This window comes from Caretta caretta, chromosome 10 (genome assembly GCF_965140235.1).
Source record: "Caretta caretta isolate rCarCar2 chromosome 10, rCarCar1.hap1, whole genome shotgun sequence".
NCBI lineage: Eukaryota > Metazoa > Chordata > Testudines > Cheloniidae > Caretta > Caretta caretta.
This window is the reverse complement of record NC_134215.1, coordinates 46,893,320-46,917,422: the sequence shown is the minus strand read 5'-3', so window position 1 is coordinate 46,917,422 and position 24,103 is coordinate 46,893,320. Positions and strand designations below refer to the sequence as shown.

The 24,103-nt window shown below is 44.6% G+C and overlaps 2 protein-coding genes across 3 annotated transcripts in view; one reads left to right on the top strand and one right to left on the bottom strand.

Moving 5' to 3' along the window:
* ARID3B (AT-rich interaction domain 3B) overlaps positions 1 to 21,026 on the bottom strand; it is a 43,123-nt gene extending 22,097 nt beyond the window's left edge. The window contains exons 1-4 of the mRNA XM_048865976.2: positions 20,831 to 21,026; positions 16,304 to 16,938; positions 5,983 to 6,054; positions 3,980 to 4,052 (exon numbers count right to left, since the gene is read on the bottom strand). Of these exons, the coding sequence (XP_048721933.2) occupies positions 3,980 to 4,052; positions 5,983 to 6,054; positions 16,304 to 16,858 (700 nt within the window). The 5' untranslated portion in view covers positions 16,859 to 16,938; positions 20,831 to 21,026. The remainder of the gene's footprint in view (positions 1 to 3,979; positions 4,053 to 5,982; positions 6,055 to 16,303; positions 16,939 to 20,830) is intronic.
* Positions 21,027 to 21,080: 54 nt separating this feature from the next.
* LOC125643424 (actin, cytoplasmic type 5) lies at positions 21,081 to 23,522 on the top strand. 2 transcript variants are annotated; one of them, XM_048865978.2, is made up of 2 exons: positions 21,081 to 21,228; positions 21,859 to 23,522. In XM_048865978.2, the coding sequence occupies exon 2, from the start codon at positions 21,870 to 21,872 to the stop codon at positions 22,998 to 23,000; it is 1,131 nt and encodes a 376-aa protein (XP_048721935.1). In that variant the 5' UTR covers positions 21,081 to 21,228; positions 21,859 to 21,869; the 3' UTR covers positions 23,001 to 23,522. The 2 variants fall into 2 exon arrangements, with proteins under 2 accessions (XP_048721935.1, XP_048721936.1); XM_048865979.2 differs by having other exon boundaries at positions 21,117 to 21,288.
* Positions 23,523 to 24,103: the final 581 nt, after the last annotated feature.

Below are 24,103 nucleotides of genomic sequence, written 5' to 3'. Positions count from 1 at the left end.
CAGAAACATAGCAGTTTGTTCTCAGCTCCCAGGTGCATTAAAGCCTCAGTTTGTCAGTCTCCTTCTGGTGGACTCTTTCTGAACAAGGTGTTTATATTTAATGAGAAAGGAGACTGATTTGTGTTAGGTGGGAGCGCAGAGGGGAAAAAGAAGTATTAATAATAATCTGTGTGTTCACTCTGCTGTGAGTGACTAAATGTTAGGAGCATGCCAGAGTCCATTAGCATGTTTAGAAATATGTGCATGTTTGCCAGATATGCACCAACAGGTGACTGCTCCTACTGCTGCTGTTAGCAGTACTGAAGGCATCACAGGAAAATACTAGGGTGACAACTCACTGTCAGCAGGACACCAATCTGAGAACCTGAACTCCACAGAGTCTCTCAACTGACTTTTTAGGGAGCTGCCACAGGAGCAATGGCTCCCAGGCAAATACCACTCCAGCCATATGACTCGCAATCTAGCTTGTTCTGCATAGCAGCAGTAAACGGATGTCAGCCATAGGAGTTATCAGAAACATTGGAAACAGCACTCTAGAATTTAACTCCCACTATGGGTAGCGCTCTTAACATGTCCTCTTAAATATCGTTCTGGAAAACAAGAGCTGCAAGAAAAGAAAAAAACTGGCAATGTACAGCTGATTCAAAGCTATACTCCTACAACAGTCAGCTGGTGACTGGCTCAGCCTCTGCACTGGGAACATGTTGCTGGTTAATAATTAAACAGTAATTGGAAGGAGGCAATGAGGTAGTGAGCAGATTTCTCTCAAGGTAACAAGAGGTTTTCATTGCTGCCAGTCACACTCTTCTAGGACTATATTCTTGTTTCTTCACTTAGACTGAAACATGCAGCTCAAGATAACAGTCATAAATACAAACTAATTAGGACTTCTTAAACCTTTGCCCATGGAGGACCCAGAATCAGTGAAACAGGGCTCAAGCTTTTAAAATGCCACAAGAGCAAATCCCCACACTGCTGGATGTGGAAGCCCTAGCAGTGTCAGAAAGGGTGTGGCATGTTACAGCCAAGCTGTGGAAGCCAAATGAGATACAAACCATGCAGCAGATGTGCCCACAATTAGCTGGAAATCTGACTGCAATGGGGGCCACCCTTTCCCCCATCCTCATCATGTTTCAGCAAGCCTTTGAGATTTTCAAGAAAGGAACGTGCCCCAGAAATACCATAGTGAAACATCAGACCAAGTGGAGGTGAGGCCCAAACTCCAGTGCAAGGCAGTTAAAGGGCAATTGGCTGCTCTTCAACTTCAGAAGACAGATGTTTCCCACAATTCCTTACCAGATTTCCTGAGAAATAAGCTGGGTAGTGACCATTTCTATAAGAGCCCTAAGGAAAGTGAGATGGTTTCCTAGGTCTAATGCACTGTCAGTTATAGAACATTATACTATGACAGGAATAAGCAAAGGGCAAGGTATTTCCCTCTTACATGTTAAATGCTCACTACGCCTGTTCCTAGAACCCAGCAGATTGAGACAGTGAAAGGAGCAGAATGTGGTGTCGCACTTTTCATCTACAGAACTTCTTCACAGCCAGCCCATAGTCCTTTCGGCATGTCTAAAGAGGCCACTATCTTTCTGTTCCAATGACAGATCTGCCTAAAACATAACAGACAAATTGACCACAGTTGTCTAGCAAAGGAATGTTATTTCAACTGTGCTGCAAAAGAGGTATTAAGAGGGTCACCCTGCCAATTTTTTACTAACCTCTGTGGGGGAAAAAACATTTGAAAGGAAAATTCATTTCAGCCTCAGATTTGTGATGGTTTGCCCCATATGACCGGGCAACAAAATGGCAGATGAAATTCAATGTTGATAAGTGCAAAGAAATGCACACTGGAAAACATAATCCCAACTATACACGCAAAATAATTGGGTCTAAATTAGCTGTTACCACTGAAAAAGAATCTTGGAGTCATTATGGATAGTTCTCTGAAAGCATCTGCTCAATGTGCAGCAACATTCAAAAAAGCTAACAGAATGTTAAGAACCATTAGGAAAATGATAGATAAGAGAAAATATTATAATGCCTCTATATAAATCCATGGTACACCCAGACCTTGAATACAATGTGCAGTTCTGGTTGCCCCATCTCAAAAAAAAGATATTTGAATTGTAAAAAGGTACAAAGATGGGCAACTAAAATGATTAGGGGTATGGAAGAGCTTCCATATGAGGAGAGATTAAAAAGACAGACTGTTCCTCTTGAAGAGGATACTAAGGGGAAGCATGATAGAGGTCTATAAAATCAAAAATGGTGTGGAGGAGAATAGGGAAGTGTTATTTACCCCTTCACATGACTGACACCCCTGGTTTGTTTGTTAAATTGATAGGCAGAAGGTTTAAGACAAACAGAAGGAAGTATTTCTTCACACAACACACAGTTAACCTGTGCAACTCATTGCCAGAGGATGTTGTGGAGACCAAAAGTATAACTGGTTTCAAAAAAATAATCTGATAAGTTTAGGGACGATAGGTCCATCAAGGGCTATTAGCCAAGATGGTCAGGGTCACAACCCCATGCTCTTGGTGTCTCTAAATCTCTGACTTGCAGAAGCTGAGACTGCATGACACAGGACAGATCACTTGATAATGCCCTGTTCTGTAATTCCCACTGAAGCATCTGGCACCAGCCACTATCTGAAGACAGGATACTGGGATAGATCAGAGGTGGGCAACCTACGGCCTGCGGGACCATGGGCGCGGCTGCATGCTCTGGTGCAGCTGCGCCGCCAGCCACTGGTGCTCCAGGCAGCACAGTGAGGGGGTGGGGGTGTTGGATGGGGGTCAGGGAACAGGGGGGTTGAATAGGAGCAGGGGCAGTCAGGAAGAAGAGGAGGGGTTGGATGGGGCAGCAGGGGGCAGTTAGGGGCGGGGTGTTCGGGGGGCAGTCAGGAAGGAGAGGGGAGATTGGATGGGGCCGGGGTCACCAGAGGCGGACAGAGGACAGAGAGCAGGGGAGTGGGTCGGTGGGTGGATGGGACAGGGGTCACCAAAGGGCCATCAGGGGGCAAGAAGCTGGGGGGGACTGAAAAGGGGGTGGGAGCCAGGCCATGCCTGGCTATTTGGGGAGGCACAGCCTCCCCTAACCAGCCCTTCATACAATTTCAGAAACCTGATGTGGCCCTCAGGCCAAAAAGTTTGCCCACCCCTGGGATAGATGGTAGATAGTCTGACCCAGGATGGCCATTCTTATGTTCTTGTATCTGTAGGCATTTATTAATCATTCCTCTTCAACTGGTAGAACTATACTTAGAAAGATACCTATAAAATATTCTAGCGGAGCAACTCCACCCCCCTACTTCTGTCATGAGAAAAACCTCAAGTGGTTGATAGCAAAAAGAGCGTGACAGTTTCCTCTCAGCTGTGTTCCTGGGCTCAGCTGAACAGAATGATATGAAATAGAAATCCAGGTCTAAGAAATGCAGTGTGGTAACAGGAAAAGAGTGCTTTGTATCTCTTTTCCAAGCCCCCATATTGCAGATTCTAGGCATTAGCATGAACACCTACTTTATATGCAGATCTTGTCCAACAGAGTGGGTGTTCACACACATCTTCCATGATGTATAGCATGAAAATAAGACACCAGGGGCTTCTTGTGGGTGATCAGTGTCAACACAGCAGCTTATTCTGAGACAGGGTGTAGATTTGTGTGAATGTTTCAAAAATTGGTTTGTTGCAGGATAAGAAGCAGAAATCAATTGTTCCAAAATGGATCTTAGAGTCTGCTTTTTTTAGACAAGTGAAAGGAAGGGTAGGGAAACTGGTCGTGCCCTTATAATCCAGGATTCAAGGACAGGACAGTTCTTTGCACAGCCCCTTTACTCTCAAAGCAAGTATCTCAGGTCATACTACTGTTCTCCCACCTGATCAGCAAGCTCAACTGGCAGCTTCATTCTCTTGAGCCAGCTCCCAGGGCACTGTCCCATTTTATATTATCCAAATAAAGCAGATGGCTCACTCACCCCTCTTTTGCATAAAGATGAAGAGGTCATCCAGGAACTCCTTCCGTTCAGGGTCACTATCCAGTTCGTACAGCTGGGGAATTAAGAAAAATAACGGTATAACCCATGCTAGGGCAGACAGAGAGGGTAAGACCACCATATATTATACTGGGCCTCATGTGATGGTGGGACAACATGCTGCCACAGAGGTAGAGGCAAATCAGTTGTAGAGTTCTGGTCTCCTCCACTGACCAGGCTGAAGTGTAGCAAGCTGAGCCCCTTTGGCGGAATTGGGAACACTCTGTACTGATCTCCTGGGGATTGTTCAGGCATGGTGCAGACTGTGGTTTGGGAGGAAGCAGGGTTGAACTCTGCCAGAGGAGTGCTGCTATAATGCAGGGCTATTGGGAGGAAGGAGTAGAAAAGAAAGGATTCCAAGGATCCAACCTGGGTCAAAGGGGAGAGAGAGAAACTACTGCAACAAACAGAAAACCAGAAAGGAAAGATGGGAAAGCCAAAAGAAATGTAAAACTCAGGTTATGTCTACACTAGAAATGCTATAGAGGTAAAGCGGTTGCACTGCAGCTGCGCCGCTGAAGCATAGACACTTACGACAGCAACGGGAGGGGTTCTTCCATTGCTGTAGTAAATCCACTTCTACAAGAGGCAGTAGGTCAACGGAAGATACCTCGCAGTGTCCACACCAGGGCTTAGGTCAGTTTAATTACATGGCACAGGGCATGAAGTTATAGCTCTGAGCGATATAGTTAAGATGACCTAACTCTATAGTGTAGACCAGCCCTCAGAGTACACTAGCTCCTCCAATTCACACCTTAAAGGCACAACGGAGGTGCAACTTCTGATCCTGTTATTCCTTCCCTTGAGTTTTCCACTTATGTGACAATCCCTGAAATGCCTTGAAGGGAAAGGTGAAAGAAAAGATATAGATCTTTCAAATCGTGCTAACAAGTAATGCCTGGTGGGAGATGCTCCTCTGAAATCAGATGGAAAGTACTCTCACTCACCTTGGCAATCAGCCTAGAACCAATGTTCTGAAGACATATTTTGGCAAAATGCCTTCGAGATCCAGTGTTTCTGATTACATATTTCTGAAAAGTTTCATATAAGATTTATTCAGAAAACAAATTCTACTTCTTAGCATCACCCTCTGATATTTCAGAAAAGGCGAAGGCAGGAGAATCATGCAACTGTTCCATAGTGAATCCAATTTTCACCTCTGGCGGACACTGGGGGGATATACCGTGACTGGCTGAAAGACACAATGCCAGTACTGCTAGCAGAAATATTCACAAGGAACAAAAACTCCTGCATGTGGAACAGAAATGAAGTCCATGTAGTTGTGGAAATCATTTCTTCTGCTGGCCATAGGTGCTCTCTTAGGGAAGGATATCAATGGAAAAGCAAAGCCTCAATGAGATAAACGTGTCTGTCTTTCTCTCAAGACATGGAGTTAGCTACTCAAAGTCTGTCTATTCCACAAGAAAATGGGTTTATTGAGTCATTTCCTCTGTTGCCTACCTCTTCTCACACACTGAGCTATTGGGAAGGAAATGCATCACTGGATTTGCATAGCAATTAGTTACACTCCTTCAAAAAGGGCTAGTTTAAATTAAATACATTGTTTATTTGTCTGACAGGACACAAACTGCTGACAGCTCAAAATTGCTAATCAGTTTCAGGAAGCTGAATCCTGTACTGCCAGCTGAAGAAGGATCCTGATCAAAAGTGTTAAATATCATAACTGACAACTACGAGGCTTTACTGAAAGCTGCCTTTTAGCCATCAAAGGCAATAACATGGCCTAACCCAACCGGTCCCCAGACACAGAGGTTGCTAAGTGAATTTCAGTGTACACAGTCCCTATTTCACATTCCCACAAGCTGCAACAGAACAGTCTGGGATTAGCAATCCCTCAACAAAACAGCGGGGAGGAACATGCTGAAAGTTATCTCTCCCAACCCCAGCTTCACATACAGTGAAATCCAATGATCAGACAGGCTTACCTTGGCAAAATCTCGAGAGATTTCTCTTCCTCGGCCTCCGTCAGCTTCTTCGCTCCAAGTCAGACTTCCATTCTAAGGGAACAGAAACAAGAGGATGACTGGACTATGGGGAGAGTGCCCTTGCTCTATGGGTGGCAATTCTAGACAGGGAGTACACATACGGGGGAGGTCACTTCTGATGTAGGGAGCATAGGGATGGAGAGAAGTATTTAAGCAGAGAATTGTACCGTATTTTAATTAAGCTTCCAAGTATGTGGCCACAGAAGCTGGCTGGAAAATAGAAATCCCTTCCCACAAAAAATGTCCGTGTTTTTTAAAATAAAATTTATTCTTAACTGTATGAAAAAAGTCAAAAATGCAAAATTTTTTGCAGGACAGAACTTCCAGAGAAATCCCATTTGGGAGCCCCAAGGCAGAATTTTTCAGCTTGCAAGCTATCTGCCTGGAAGACTCTTGTCAATTTTACTTCCTAACTGCATGCCAGAAACTGGGTACCCCTGGTCCCCTCCAGCCAAGCTGCTGGAAAATTCCTGACCAGCTCTAATGGGCACATTATTCCACCTGTTAAACATCAGTGATCTAACATTTGAAGTGGGGGATCTCTTCATTCACTGTAGCCAGGTTCACTTCATTGTTCAAAGCCAAACAAGGAGCAAGTTCAAGAACGAAGCTTCTTACTGTCTGACCATCCTTACACAGGTGCATTTTTTTATGGTCTCTAGAGCCAACATTGAAAGCAGCAGGTGTCAAGCATTCTTGTCAACTTGATCATGTTGAGCCTCATCCTTTCTGTTAGCCATCTGATCAGCACTACCATACTTCAGGATGGGAAAATATGCAGCCTGGCCTCCTCTAGTGTTCTGACATAAGCAGCTCTAAGGATAGGTCAAAGGGATGGGAAATAGGGGATAATAAGGTTGAGACCCTGCGCAGACCTCTCTGTACCAATCATGGTATGCGCAAGCTTAGGGAACTGTTGTACTCGGATCTCCTACACAGAGATAGAAAGCTCAACTCTGTTGGATTAAGGCTTGCACTTCTCATTAGGCATTATAGGGACACCACTTGGGTCTATCTTGCTCAGCAAATCACGACAGAGAAATAGTTAGCAGAACTGAAAAATAGCAAAGGCAGATCTGGCTATTTCTCAGTTGTGGGAACAGAAGGGTGATAAAACATATTGTGTAGCCATCTTCAAACCACAAACACCATAGAACAGTAGCCACTGGTACAGACAGCCACCCAATCAAGTGCTCTGGTAAATTATAAGTGGTACCTGCCATTCTGGTTACAAATGCACTGCACCTTATCTGATAGGAAGACACTGAATATGTGAAGAGATTTCAGAACAAAAATACATTTTAATTAGAGTTGCTCTAACATCTGAAATCTTGGAGTCATCTGGTAGTGATGCCAAGTGCTCTTCACCTTTGTAAAAGACAGGCAAAGCTACATTTTCCCTTTAAAAACAGCAGTGGGCTGCTCTAATGCCCGCTGATTTAGTTTGAGCCAGTAATTCCTGCTGGAAAGTCAATTATCCAGTGAGTCCCATCAGCTGAAAGATATTTAATTGGGGATTATTGCCACTTCTGTTATGTCAGCTGTTTATTCCAGCAGGTCAATTCCCCTCCCTCTCTAGGGAGAGGTCTGAAGACAGGTTTTGTTCACAGGAGGATTCATTTGGGTGTCCTTGGCTAACAGAGATTAAAAACACATATTTTTGTTAATTATGATAACATCCAGCTGCTCCTAACATCCTGCTGATAAGAAGCCAGAAAACTAAGAGCAACTAAAAACCTGGATGAATAGTGAGAATAAAACACACATGCCAAGATCTTCAAAAGTGACTAGTGATTTGGAGTGCCCAAGCTGACATAACATAAGGGAATCTGTTTTTCAGACAGTGTTAAGCATCCACCTTCTGAAAATAGACCCCCATTTAAAGTTGGGTATATTAGAATCAAAGCACCCAAATTCACTATAGGCACATTTTAAATACTTGGCCATACCTGCTGTATTCATTTTTCTCTTTTAAATACAGGAGGGGAGAGGGCAAGAGAACATGTATAAATTCCCCCAGGCAGAGAGGAAGTGTGAAAAGCAGATTAAACCACAAATATATTTTATACATAGCACACATTAGCCAACAACTCTCCACTGAGAACAGTTTACAACCAGGAAGGAAGAAAAAAAAAAAAGAAAAACATACTGTGGGAAAACTGCATGGAGCATTAAAAACACATTCTTTATTTTAAAGAAAAATATACTTTTCATTAATTTTAGAATTATGAAGTTTAAATTCTTTCATCAGAGACATCACCAAGGAGATCAAAACACAAAGAAGTAGTACTTATGTGCCCCTTAATCGCTAAATCTCAAAGCACTTCAAAAGGTGAGAAAGCATCACTACTTCTATGTTTTTTAGTGAAAAGAAGATAAAGGCCAGCTGAACTCTGTCATTGCAATGTTTAACCGTGTGACTGAGTGGCTGGATGAAATTGGCATAATTTGGCATAGCAAGCAGCAGTGAGACAAAGGTACTGAAGCTCCCAGATAATGAGACCTGGTGAAATAAAAGTACATGGGATTCAGGGCACAAGGCATGCTTCTTTTATGATGAGCTAGATCAAATTCTTACAACTCTCCCTTACATGCAATCAGGGCTGCTTCTGGGTAGCAACGGAGTATAATCCAGTGCAGAGGTGAGGGACAAGGAGACTGGAGTTAGTGGATTTCTGGCTAGTCTAGAGTACCAGGTAGACTTCATTCTCCAGTATTGTTAATTTATCCATAGAACAGGTCCACAGCATGGACAACAACAGACAAACTTCCCACTGTCCACATGTCTTGACTGTGATCTGAAGGGACTACCTTCATGACCTATCATTCTGTGGCCTCCCTGCCAAGACTACCAACAATGATACCAAATAGTGACAACTGCAATGCCAGTTTTGTGAGGTCAGAAACCAGTTCACTGAGAAACAGACCATGATCCATCAACTGATTTCACATAAGCCATCAACAGCCATCAGAATTTCACAGTGTTCCACTGCTAGTGACTTGAGCTCAAATGAAACGTGCAAGACACAGAAGGAAGAAAACAAATAGCTACCCAATTACAGATGAGAATGCTGCACAATTACTGACATATGTAGGATCATTTATTTATTATATAAAAGCTTCTTGCATGGAGGATATAGCTCTCTGCATAAACTTCAGCATATCGAACTTTCACTCTTTCTCGGAAAACATAATTACTCTATGCTGGGAGACCCTTCTCTCCATTAACAGCAGGAGCTTGAGAAATCAATATCCCTTCCACCAGGCATCAAAAGGGGGTTTTATAGGTCAGGAGATGTTTTCTGCTTCCTTTCTGTACTATTTAAAATTAATATCAAGGAATAAGCTACTGTTTTCTCCCTCATTTTGTAGCAAGGAAATTTACTTGATGTTTGAGAAATAATCATTTCCATAGTTACCAACCGGGATATCACAAACAAGAATTCACCTGAAACTTCTGACATCTGAAAAAAATTAAGTTGCCCCCTATGTCTTGGCTCAGCTCTCTGACATCATGTACCAGTAGAAGAAAGCCAGAATTCTGTAAATAGTTCCTGCCCTGAGAAAGAACTTTCAGCCTGCAGGCTGTCCCCAGAAGCTGCCTGCCCCATTCCCTTTGCCCACATCCCCAAACACACCTCTGAAGCTCATCTGCTATCAAAATGTTCTGCTCTTCCCCAGAGAGGATAGGCCTGACTTTAGAAGCAATTAGAGCATGGGCTATTTTAGGATTACTTCCTAACCACCTGGAATATCTTATTAAAGCAGAGCTCAGATGTCAAAAGCAGTTTCAGTTACCACCTACAAAAGCCATAGTTAACCCTTTCCTCAAAAATAAGTTACTGGAACAGGTCACTGACAATTACAAACAACTTGTTTTTCATTCCAGCCTCTTGAAGCCCCAAACCTCCAAATTATTCATCTAAAAACTCCTATGATTGAGCTGTTTAGAACTTGAGTACTAATATTCCAACTCTCTGTATAGTGGCCAGAGTCTAATTTCCCCAAGAACCAAAATCCTGTGTCCAACTCAAAGGGTCCAGGATGTAAAGGTTCACCACTAAAACTCAAAATATCTGCACCTCAGGCATGAGACTTGCCTCATGGAAAAACTCTCAAAGCTTTAATATAGCTTTGTTATTCAAATATTTTAATGAGACTCAGCTGAGGTCTGGTAAGGTTTATGAGACTATGAAATTGGACTTAAATCTCATTGTGTATTTATTCTGGGTGAACCTGTTGAAGTTTAGGATTCACAAAAAGTGAGGAGGCATTAGCACACTTGGAGCCTCACCTAGGTTTGCCAACGTACCTCAAACTTGATGTGCTTCCTCCATCACTACTATTTCAGTCCTAGTGTTTCCAGATAGATACTTGTTACTGGGCAACCACCATAATGTTTGAAGTCTATCTACACACTAAGCTAAATGTTGCTGTGAAAAACCCTTTTCTACCCTATCCCACTAGCTTAACAGCAAACACTGAGTTAATGGGAAATGTACAAAGGGGGTGATTTCAGGATTATCAGAGAATCAGCAGAAATTCCTTTTGTGGGTGGGGCTGAGCCCTAGGAAGTGAAACAGATGCCAGTATAAAGAAAACTGTTGTACTACAAAACACCGATAAGATCGGGATTACTGCCCTGAGCTGCAAACTCTCAGGCACTATAAGAACCAAGTTATAATTATCACATACACACCTTCCGTTGTCTGGTAAAACTTTGTAGGAGCTGAAAAATCCTGCCCACTCTTACTAGCAAGACAGCACAATTCAACATCTACGGCTTTAGAGGTGCTTTTTATTCTAGTGATCTCAAGATTAAGTGGAGAAAATAAGAAAAGAAAGGACTGAAATGCATGAATTTGGAATTCGTTGGTTACACCTTTTAATAAAGATTCCTTTAAAACTCTCTCCCAGCTGTGCAGCTGCTGCAATTTCCTGATTCCTAGTGGCACAGGAACCCAATGGAAGGCAAGAACTTCACAGTTTTTGGGTACTGCTGAATCGGGCAATTGAAAAAAGTAAACCAAAGTCTGGGCGATGCAATTTCACAATGCTGATTGTTTTTCAAAGAAATCTGTGCTTTGTTGTGTGGCTGGGCAGACAAGATTAGCACTGGTATACAGCAAAGCCATTCTCTGCCAATTTACATTGGGGATAGACTACAGGGGTCAACTGGAGAGCGATCTGCTGTTGATTTGGCGGGTCTTCAGTAGACCCGCAAAATCGACTGCTGGTGGATCAATCTCAGAGCTTCGATCCGGGCTGTAGTGTAGACATAGACCTACTCTAACTAGTACACCTGTAAAGTAGCACTGGAACAACAAGATACAGGCATTTTTAGAGGCAAACACTTGAGCCAAATTTGGAATTTATAATCCCACGCAGATGGAGTTGCATGGGATATAAACCAACACCAAATCTGCTCCCTGGAAATTGGATCAGAGCATTCTAATTAAAAAATTAAACCCCCTTGCCTTACACTTCAAAGATAACAGGGCCAACAGAACAGTGAAGACAAAGATACACAGATTTCTCCTAGATAATTTTAAAGGGATATCCATGGCCAGAAATTCGAGATCAGGTGAGCACAACTGTACGCACATTAATTTATGCATGCAATTATGCTTGTATATTGGGTATATCATTCTGTCATTGAACAGGCCACGAACATGCACAAATACCTGATTTTGTGCATGAACATCAAGTACTAGTGCACACAGATTTATCCAGATATGTGCACGTAACTGTCCACACCCAATCTTGAAAACCTGACCACAGAGTAAATTCCATTTATTTTTGTGAGACGTTTATCTGCTCTGGCTGCTTATTTCCCATTTTAAGTTACAATTTCAATGGTGACCTCAGCCATGATGCAACATGAGTCATCTGCACAGCTAAGAGCAGATAAGGAATTCAGATGGGGAATAAATGAATTCAAAGGAGGAAAAGCAGGTAAGTTCTTAAGAATCAAAGAATTTGTTTTCATGCAAAAGTTCTTTGCAATAAAGAGGAAATAAACAAACATGTGATACACACGCAGTTGCTAGTAGAGAAAATTGTTTTTCATTATATGACAGCTTTTTAAAGGTGACCCACAAGTGGAATTAGAAATCCATATTAAGAAGTGCACTGAGTTTTTCCAAATAAGGGGCAGGGCATTTAGCATGTAAAACAATTCATTTGTTCTCATGATTTCCAATCCCTTTGGATTACCAGGTATCCCCTCTGAATAGTACCCCAGCATTGATTATACTTAAAGCATCACAGCAGCCATGGAACTTCTGCCGCCCTTTCCCAGAGCCAGTTTATAGTGATCGCTCTAAGTGGGCTTCTCTTTGCAAACACATATCAGCTTTCTAAAAGTTAGGTCATGATTTTGAAGAGTTACTAGTGGTTTTGGGTACCCAACCTGAGACACCCGATTTTTAAGAAATACTGAGCACTAACCCTCTGAAAATCAGGCCCTTTTGAAGTGTTTTAAAAAGAGTTATAAGGCACCCAAGATCACCAGGCACTTGAAAATCTTGACCTTATTATTTATAGCCCATGAAGGGATAAAAGTACTAATGTATATGCTTTGATATCTACAATCAAAGTTTTGCAGTGGTATAGCGTGCTGCTGAGCATACCAGCCTGAGTTTGAAGGGGATTCTCTGGAACCTGAACTGGAAAGGCAGCAGCAGAACTGAACTGGCTGCAATCTGTTCAGCAGTGAGGTTCTTCCCAGTAACCAAAGAGACTGCCAAGCGATGCTTAAAACTAGATGAACTCACACCCAACCGTCTGCTAAAAGCAACATTTTTACCCGCAGAATTAAAATCTCATTTCTCTTCAGATGAAGACGGGCAGCCCACATCTCCCTTTCTGCAGGCGCCGTGGGAAACCTCAGCTGTCGGAGAGCTGATGGATTTACACAGGATTTGAGCAGTGCTAGAAGAGACTGAGCCTACTGCATCCGTCCGCCCTTCTTTCAGAACTGCAACCCCTTGACAAGCAGCTAACACTCCCTCGTTGTTTTGTGCTGACAGGATTCCCACCGCCCGTGTCAGAAGCTGAGCCAGCTCTTTTGTCTGATGGCTTGTTCTACAATTATTTACTTGGCTGTCCAAAGCTGAATAGGTCTCTAAAAGTAGCCAGACATCAATGCTGGTATTCATCTTTCTACCGCCCTAGTATTAGGTCCCTTCCAGAGGATCTCAGTCTTATGCTACGAAGTCAACATTTTTCTGGAAGACCTCATTTTTAAAAGAAAATCACTATCAAGAGAAGAAATACAAATGACTTCCCATTCCAAAATTAATGGCAAAAACCAACTAAATATAACCTACAAATATCATGAGATTGTCACAAAGTTTACCCCCAAAATCTGATGTGGTGGTGAATGTTCTGCCAGGCTCATCATCTGTACAGTATTAAAACAGAAGATAACATTTTCAAAATGCACCTAAGTGACTTTTGTACCTAAGTCTCACTGACAGTCAATGGGAGTTGGGTACAATTTTCAGAAGTGCCTATTATCTGCTACTTTGTTGTTCAGTTAAAAATACCACTGCTAAAATCTGTACACATTTTAAAAACATTTGGACTCCACAACCTAAAAAGTTGTTATCCCTGCTTGCTGTAGTCACAGCATCATTTAATCAGCCCCTCTTCCTAATGATGCTAGTGCATAAACAAGCAAGCAAAACAAATCTGAGCTTGAACTTACATCTTTAAAAAAAAGTGTGTGTGTGGGGGGGAGAACATTTGTAAATGTTAGAGGATGAAATGAGGACATTTAATATTCTGAAGCTTCTAAAAAGGGAAGCACAAATCATTTTAAAAGCTACGTATTAGTTAAATAAAAAGACACAGATGTGTGTGTTTTTAAGGTATTTTACCTCACCAGGAAAACAAAAAAACCATTTAAATAGCAGAAGAAAAATGTCTGCCTGCTCTTTCTTGCATTCAGAAATCACCACACAAGCTACTTGGTACTGACTTGAACCTATTTCATTTGAAGTCCGTTGTAAAACTACTAGTACCTTAAGTGTGACTAGCATCAGACAGAACCTATCATCTTGCAGTTAAATTTTCACTCTCCTGCATGGAGACTCCAACTGAGGGCACAAACAAACCAACCTTTGATACTTACCCATCCCAAAGTGAGCATGATTCACCAGCAGTATTTTATACAACCATTGTGATTTTCATATATGCATGTCAAAGTGCTTTACAAACACTGGGCCACATTCATGCATGCAGCAGAGATCCATGCAACACTACAGTCAGGAAGGCCACGGAGGTGGGGAGTAAAGTTAGTTGTAAACCCCTTTTTACACTTCCTGGATTCTAGAACAAACTTGGCAGGTCCAAAACTACATTAGGTTGCAACAGACCCCAAAGGGTCACACAGCAACTGAAGACAGCTGAAGTACACCACCAATGAGAGCTTGCAAGAATGTAAGCCAGGGTGGAGCTGTACCAATATCTCTATACCACCTGGGGAATCTTATGCCAGAGGTATTACCTGAGCACCAGAGCTGGCAAGTTGGTAGCCCTTACGGTTTGTTAGAGTGGCATAAAGGGGTTGCTATGGGGCTGTGAATCAAGCCTATTAACTTACAAAGCTCCATAATTCCTTACAAGATACGAAAGTATTATTCTGAAGCACAAAGAAAGTCACAAGGCACTGGCCAAGCCAGAAACAAAAACAGTCTTCTGAGTCAACATGTAAATATAAGCCTCTACCTCACCATGATCAGTAGCTACTACAAAGGAACCTACAATTCCACATTTTCCATTTTTTTAAGGCCACTACAATGTGCCACCAAGCCTTGCTGTGCTTTCAGCTCCCTGACTGCTATGTTATACCAAGAGACTGGAAAAAGGGGAGTAGTCTTCCCTTCAGCCACTATACTCCCGTTTAGAAAGCCCATCAAGTTCTGAAGCAATTTCTCCAAAGACCTAGTCACCTGAATGACACACCCACCTAGTTTCCTGAGAACAGTCTGAATAACTCCTCACTCAAACTAGCCACTCTTGAGGAACAGGCATTTCAGAGTATCAGCTGGCAGGCTGCCAAATCCTACAGTCGCTTAGTTAGTGTGCTCACCAGCATGGAGTCAGGAATCCCATTTACCACTGACTTGGCAACTTTCACAGAATCCTGCCAAGTGCATCAACATGGAAGCTAGCGAATCAGGATATGAGTTTGATGATATTCCATGAGCTGGGTCATGTTATGCCAGTCAAATAAGAATCTTTCCCCACTGAAAAAAAAAAACAACTCATGATGGTGTAAAGCAAAGCCCTCTTGTCTCTGACCCACAGTATCTAGGGGACAGGCTTTGAACTGTGAGTGCTCACAGCAAACACTCATCATAGGCCATCACTAAGGAGTTCCAATCTTCCCACTTATTCACAGGATTTCCAAGGGAGAAACTCTCTGTCAATAGCCAAAGATACTTCCACAGCAGAGTTAATTCAACCCACACCTTAACAGCACCTAATGGAACACTTACCCAAGCTCACCCACACTATAGCTTGTAGCAAAGAGCAGCTAATCCCAACCCCCAAACTTAAACCTTAGGACCAATCTCAACTCACCTATGGGCTGTTCCTATACCTAACGGAGCTAATCTTACCTCTATAAAGCACCCTAGCACTATACTAAAGAAATGCCCATTTATGAAAGCACACAGTAAAGTGAAAAGCTCTTGGGCGTACTGGCATATCGCTTCAAGCACTGGTAATTATAGATTCAAACCCAATAGTAACATCCTACTGTAACCATTCAATAAGCAAGTCAGCCACTTTCCATCCACTCATGAAATACAAAATGCCTGCGCTGCTCAGATGATCAGGAACGGGATATGGACTTTTTCCCCACTAGGACAGAGGTTCAAATTCTGTCCAAGTTCATAGCGACTAGAAGGGGATGGTCTATGTGAAATAAATTAAGTCAGTTACTAGCAGACAGGTACCTATAATCAAAATTCATCACAACAACAGGTACTAACTGGCCCCATGCTGAGAGTCTCAGCAGAAAGGTGAAGGAATGAATGAGCCACAAAGACCAAGCTCCTTTTCCATCTTTAGCAGTGACCCTTGTTGATCAGGGTTGACACATGTAGATAAGGGGCTTTAATTTACCTTTTCTTTGTACAGTTAGAGAGCTGCACCCCCAGAGCTGGAAAATATAGCCCCTTTCACAAGTACTAAATTCACTTTTGAAAGAAAGAGCTTTTGTTCAGAGAGAAGAAATGTCAGCACTGACCTGCTTGAGCTGCTCATCCATTCTCCAGGTCTGCCGCCCAGATGGGGAACCAGAATACGATTGTTTAGTAGTGTCTTTACCCTGTTCCTCCTTTCCCTGCTGTCCCCGCTGAAGTCCTGGGGCTGGAAGAGTAGACACCACTCTTTGGTTGTGATGGGCAACTTTCTGAGAATGAAAATACTTCAAAGTAGAACAGGCATCTTTCCCAGTCATTTCAGTGTCCTCCTCAAGATCTCCATCTTCCAAACCCTCTTCCTCTTCATCCTCTTCCTCCTCCTCCTCCTCCGGCTCTGAGGTCACACTGCTCTGATCAAAAGCTCGGGTGGCCCCAACTACAGGTGGGACTTTGGCCAAAGGACCAAGTGCTGTGCTGCCCGAAGCCCTGCCAGATGTGGCTGCTAGAACAGCCTGCTGTGCTGCCAGCTGCTGAGTATAAAGCTGCTGGGCTTCTCTCATCTGCCTCTGCTGTCTCTCTCTGGAATCCATCTGCAGAGGACCTTGCTGCTGTTGCTGCTGCTGCTTCTGCAGCTGCTCAACAACAGCCTCCAGCTTCATCCCGCAGTTAGCATGGCTGTGAAAAGACAGCTTTTCTATCCAGCAGGGCTCAAGCCCCAACCTTCAGAGATCAATAGAACCTAAAAGATAGATAAATATTTGTATGAATATAACACACTTTCATCTTTTTCCCTGTCGGAGGATAAGCAGGCTGCAAAGCCAGTCCTCTTTCCAGTCCAGGAGACCGTAAAATAAAACACCTAGAGTTTCGCAGCCTCAGGCTCAAACTTGCACTCCATTTTCAGTGTGTTTAATTGTATTTTCAAACTGAACACACAACAGCATAACCTCAGTTTTACAAACTGCAAACTGCTTACCTGAAGTATTTGTCCCCTGCCCTAAGAGCATATTCTTCACTGACCATTCTCCCACAAGTTTTACTAACTACCTTTAAAGCATTAGATTTTAAATTTAGATTTCAATCTTACTCCATATACTATTTTAAGGAACTGCACATCATAATAATTGCACTAAGTGCATGCTCTTTAAGTAAATGTATTTATAATCCTGTACCAAATGCTATTGTCTTTGCAAGTTATTTCATGGCCTCATGATTTTACAGAAGTTCCACATGCTCCTTGAGATCTTAGTAAAAACAGGGCTCTTTTAGCACTTGTTACTCTGAGTAATTTGGATGCCATGCAAGTAAAGATCATCCTACCCCCAAATAGCTAGTCACCTGGAAACCTTTACCCCAGCTTCTTCACACACAGCTCTGCCAATGCACCTAACATCCCAAGCTGGGACACTCTCTGTTACTCTAATTGGAGGATGCACAGGACTTTGTTAGCACTCCATTTTGATGTACAACATCCCCTACTCTTCCAGCATTAGGCACCTCTTGAACAGAGACTAACACACCTGGCTAGAGCCAGGTATACTGTTGAGACATACTAGGCAAATCCTGGGAGAACAATGGTGCTCCTAATTTCCAAAGGCTAAAGGAGAATGTGCATTTCCAGGCATTATGACAGAAATCAGAAATGTAAGTTGATCTAACTTGCTAAGTAGCTGCCCTTCGAGACTTACTAGTAAATCAAAACACAGTCAATAATGTACAAGAAACAAAGGAAAGGCAGCCAGCAAACAAACTAAGGAAATCCTCCTTCCACCCACATAACCAGTGCTGTGGTATGCAATCTAACCAACACCAGGTCCTTAAAAAGGAGGATAGTTTGCTAATGCTTTATGATCAAACACAAGAAAACACACTTCTGTAGGTAAGTCAAATACACTAATTGACCTAATTTCCACAAAATTCCAAAATAAGAAAAGACCTCAAATGTCCCTAGATTCTCCTTGAAGAGACTCAACAATATTTTCTGCAAACATAATACAATGGAACTGATTTTAAATTGTGCAAGGTATAATACTAAAGACATTTTTCTCTGTATTAAGCAACTATTGTCATAAATAAAATCATTCCAATGACAGGTCTATCAGCATTCTTAACTATCACACACCAGTATATCCTTTAGCTTAAAAGTGAAGCAACACACAGTTCGAATGTCAGTAACAATCATACATCATCTGGCATGTGATTAGGGCATCAAACACTCCTCAGGCACAATATACAGCCTGGCATTGGTGTTATAATACATACACATCTCCCTTGTACAATAATAATGAACTGGAATGTGGATTCTAACATTAAGCACAAACCAGACTGCGTATTACTGTGCCTAAGGCATGTGTCTACAACTCCCACAACACATCTTATTGTGTAGTGCTGCACCTGAGGCGTGTTAGGATGTCATCTATCATACCTCATATGTAGCAATACACAAGAGGGTGTGCAATTAAGACATGTCTCATGTACAATACAATAATAAGTGACTGGTATGTGATTAAGGTCAGGTAAACACACCTCAGATGCAGAAACACAAGCCCTGGTATGCAGTTCCAGTGTGTCTCACACAGCTCTGATACAATAATGCATGAAAGGTTATACCAAGATTTATACATTTCTCCTGGGTGCTGTGATTAGACATGAATGTGAAATATAAGGGCTCCAGGGAAGTTGGACTAGATGACCTCCTGAGGTCTCTTCCAATGCTTATCCAGAACCAAAGATATAGTAACCACACCCTGATTAGGTATCAGTGTGATTATAAAAAGATATTCAACATTTGTGTGTTTTAAGTAAATAAAGATATTTAGAACAAAGAGTATAAGATCAGGATAATTTGTTTTTTAAATTCTCCATCTGGGTTGCTATTACTACTTGAGATAATTAAAAACAGTTTTAACATCTGATTTTCTTTTCAGCATTAATATCTGCTTAAGGGCTTAGACTACACTGGCAACGCTAAAGCAGCGCTCTAAAAAACCCACCTCCACAAGGGGCGTAGCTCCCAGTGCTGGGGCACTGTCTACACTGGTGCTTTACACCGCTGAAACATGCTGTGCTCAGGGGGGAGTTTTTTCACACCCTTGAGCGAGAAAGTTGCAGCACTGTAAATTGCCAGTGTAGACAAGCTCTAACTTTTTGAATTACAACCAACTCTGGTCAGTGAAACTACTCAGATTAACTTTCACATCTCATGCAGTAACCCAAGCTCATGTGGATTTCCATCCTGGAAGAGCAGTTAAAGAAAAAGCCATCCCATCTGAATTTTTAAACGTTCCTTCTTTGTTTTAAAACAAGCTAATTATTGCAATTAAACCACACTGGTAATGTTCTTCTGTCAGTTTTGGGTGGGGCTATAAAAAGGACATTTTGAAACAGAAAAAAACACTGAAAAGTATACAATTCAAGCTCCTCTGAAAACAAATGAGAGGTTTTAGAAAGGAGTAGTAAGCAAAACTGTGAATGCTCCCTGTATTCTCAGACAAGCTCCACTATGGAATGTTCCTGCTCCCCCAAGCTTTTATTATCTCCTCTACATCTAGTTCTCACACCAAGCCACTGTAACCTACTTCCCTAAACCAGCCCCCTAACTAACCGCTTTCACCCATAACCTGTCACCTAACCAACTCCTCCCATCATAGTCACACTAATCAATTCCATAGTCTGTCCCTCAAACAAACCAAATCCCCCTCCCCAATAAGCAGCCCCAAACAAATCCCACTAACCCAGAGCCAGTCATTCCAACTAATCCCACAGCCTGCCCCCAACCAACCCACTCCTTCTCAACACTCATAACCCCCTCCTCATAGAGCCCCCCAACTAGTTCCCTCAGCCTCCCTATAACCAGTCACATATCCTGCCCCACAAAACCAACTCTGCCAATTAGCCCCCATAACCACCCCTTCCCCTCCCATCCAGACTCTTCAAACCACCTATAACTAGCCCCCCATAACCAACCAGCTTCTCCAAAACCTTCATAACTAGCCCTTCAACAACCCCACAGCCTGCCCTCACCCCCAGTCTCCAGCCCTACCGCTACCACACGCATCCCCAGCCCCCACCCCCATCTCTACCTCTACTCTCAAACCCACCCCCAGCCTGCCCTCACCCCCACCTCTACCCCGCCCTCGCCCCCAGCCCTACCCCTGCCCTCGCCCCCAGCCTGCCCTCACCCGCACCGCCTGCCCCCACCCCACCTCTACCCCTACTCTCACCCCAGCCCCCACCCCCCAGCCTGCCCTCACTCGCACCGCCTGCCCTCACACCATCCCCCACCCCCACCGCCTGCCCTCACCCCCATCTCTACCCCTACTCTCACACCCACCCCCAGCCTGCCCTCACCCCCACCTCTACCCCGCCCTCGCCCCCAGCCCTACCCCTGCCCTCGCCCCCAGCCTGCCCTCACCCGCACCGCCTGCCCTCACCCCACCTCTACCCCTACTCTCACCCCAGCCCCCACCCCCCAGCCTGCCCTCACCCGCACCGCCTGCCCTCACACCATCCCCCACCCCCACCGCCTGCCCTCACCCCCATCTCTACCCCTACTCTCACACCCACCCCCATAGCCTACCCTCAGCCTCCACTCCCAACCCTCCCACCAGCGGGAGCAGAGGGGCCATTACCTCCTCCGGAGCGAGGGGAGCGGGTCACTGCAGGCCCGTGCGCAGCCACTCGACTCTGACCGTCACCCCTCCCCCGCCCCCCTGAGCAAGACCGGAAACGGGGCCGGGAGGAGGGAGGGGGCGGGGTGCATAGCGGAAGCTGCGCCACTAGCCTCCCCTCCCCTCAGCAAGAGCGCTGACCGGAAGTAGCTGTCAGGAGGCGGAGTCAGCTAGCGGAAAGTCTTCGGGAAAGGAGCGGAACTGGGGCGAGGAGACGGGCCGTTATCACCAGCAGCCAATGGGCGCGCGGGGCTGGGGCCGGGTTTCCGGTTCCGGTGGTGATAAAGCGGTGCTGGACGCGGGCGCTACTGACTGCCGCAGGGAGGAGCTGAGCAGGGCCGGAGCGCGTGCGGCTGCAGGTGACGGGGACGGGACGGGACGGGACGGGACGGGGAGAATCTCCGCTGCGGTGGTGGCAGGTGACTGGCGGTGTCCAACCTGCTGGGTGTGGCAAGCAGGGCCTGCCGCCCCCGCGGGCGCCCCCCCACCCCGGCAGGAAGCTGCAGTTAACCCAGCTAAATGGGCGCAAACCCCTCATGTGAACACGCTTAAACCACGTCGGTATTGGCGTCACCTGGTGCCACACGGGGGTAGGGGAGAGGCTGGGAATGAGCCTCGGGATTCCCAGACTCGCCCGGCACAGCCGTTGTCTGGAGTGCAAAACTGCGCCACTTTAAGTAGCTCAGACTTAAACTCCCCTGCCTAGGCTGCTGCCAGTGCCTAGAGTACAGTCGCTTAACCTGGCTGAGGGCTTGTCTCTCTGTGCCTGGCTGGCACTAGGACCAGGTCATGTGAGCGGCTGGGATCTCCCTCAGGTGAGACAGCCTTATGCACCTCCCCATACAGGCCTGCAACCTTGCTCTCATGTTAGTTTCTATCCATGGATCCTTGCCCTCTTGCCTGAATGGTAATCTAAGTAGGATTTATGGGGAGGCCAGCCAGATATTGACAAACCTTCGTTCTCTGTCCCCCCTCACTGTCTCTCTCAGATTAAATCAAAATGGCCGATGAAGAAATCGCCGCCCTCGTTGTTGACAATGGCTCCGGGATGTGCAAAGCTGGCTTTGCTGGGGATGATGCCCCTCGAGCCGTGTTCCCTTCCATCGTGGGACGCCCCAGACACCAGGGTGTCATGGTGGGCATGGGGCAGAAAGACAGCTACGTGGGCGATGAGGCCCAGAGCAAGAGAGGCATCCTCACCCTGAAGTATCCCATTGAGCATGGCATTGTCACCAACTGGGATGACATGGAGAAGATCTGGCACCACACTTTCTACAATGAGCTGCGGGTTGCCCCTGAGGAGCACCCTGTCCTGCTCACTGAAGCCCCCCTGAATCCCAAGGCCAACCGAGAGAAGATGACACAGATCATGTTTGAGACCTTCAACACTCCAGCTATGTATGTGGCTATCCAGGCAGTGCTGTCCCTGTATGCCTCTGGGCGTACCACCGGTATCGTCATGGACTCTGGGGATGGGGTCACCCACACAGTGCCAATCTACGAGGGGTACGCCCTGCCCCATGCCATCCTTCGTCTGGACTTGGCCGGCCGTGACCTGACCGACTACCTTATGAAGATCCTGACCGAGAGAGGCTACAGCTTCACCACCACGGCCGAAAGGGAAATTGTGCGTGACATCAAGGAGAAGCTCTGCTATGTCGCCCTGGACTTCGAGCAGGAGATGGCCACGGCCGCTTCATCTTCCTCCCTGGAGAAGAGCTATGAGCTCCCTGATGGCCAGGTGATCACTATTGGGAATGAAAGGTTCCGGTGCCCAGAGGCTATCTTCCAGCCTTCCTTCCTGGGGATGGAGTCCTGTGGCATTCACGAGACCACTTTCAACTCCATCATGAAGTGTGATGTAGATATCCGAAAGGACCTCTATGCTAACACGGTGCTCTCTGGCGGAACCACCATGTATCCTGGCATCGCTGACAGAATGCAGAAGGAGATCACGGCCCTGGCACCCAGCACAATGAAAATCAAGATCATTGCCCCCCCGGAGCGTAAATATTCTGTCTGGATTGGTGGCTCCATCCTGGCTTCTCTCTCCACCTTCCAGCAGATGTGGATCAGCAAGCAGGAATATGATGAGTCTGGCCCATCCATTGTCCATCGTAAATGCTTCTAAAGAGGGTCTCAGCAGGTGTGCTCAGCCTCTGCTGATGGGGTTACTCACAGTAATTGTCAGGGCAAATGTATTTACCAAATTGAGTAGTTACTTGTAAACTTTGCCCTTGAAAAGCCTTTCATGTTGGACCAATATTGTTTGATTTACTCACCACCTCTTATGTTTAACTTGACTATTCCTTTGATGTACTGTGTAGTAACTATACCCCGTGCATCTTAAGCTCTGTTACAGGTTGCACATGTGATGAAGGTTACAGTTAACTGTATTAGTGGAGAGTGAGAGAGCACGCTACCTGTTAAGCTTTAGTTTTCCTGTGGCTGACTAGTGACCCTTTACTTCCCCCGCCTTAGCTATAAATTCCCTGGGGCTGGAGACTAGACTAAGGGTGGTTGACTTTACTATGTAACTTTGGTGTAATGGGATCTCAGAAGTAGATTTGTAACTAACCCTAAAGGTGATAACTGTAATGTCACTGACCGCTCCTTGTATAAGGCAAACTAATAAACTTCTGTGGTTTAAAAAGTTCTCATAATTATATGCTTGGAATCACATGGTCTGCCCACCAGGCTGAATGAACCTGGTCATCTCACTTTTCAATAAAAACCATCATATATTGGCTAAATCATAATTCTAACTCTTGCATGCCAAATTTGTGATATACAGAAGGCTGATGCCTCATTAGGAGCAGTTGTGCTGGACACATGTACTCTGCCACTCCAAAGTGGAGAGAATAAATGTAAATATTAAATTTCTGGTGATGTGATAGCAGAGTTATGAACCTCATACTCAGTTTGTAGATGGTTCCTTTTACGTGTCGTTCTCTGACATTGAAAGGCATAAAGTAAGAGAGAAGGGGGGAACAAAAGTACTCTAATATCTTGATTCAAAGGAAGCTAACACTATTTCTAATGGTGTTGCAAGTAGGGAGATATCTAAAAGCAAAACCAGTGTAATATAATGCAGTTAACTCATATATGGCCTGATTTTTTAAGTGTACAACTTTGCTGTTGTATAAAGAATACTTTCCTCTTAAGGTAGCTGAATGGCATTGGGGTGGAGTGTTTTACTGCCTCCATTGTTGGCTAGCTGAAGATGGCTTTCTA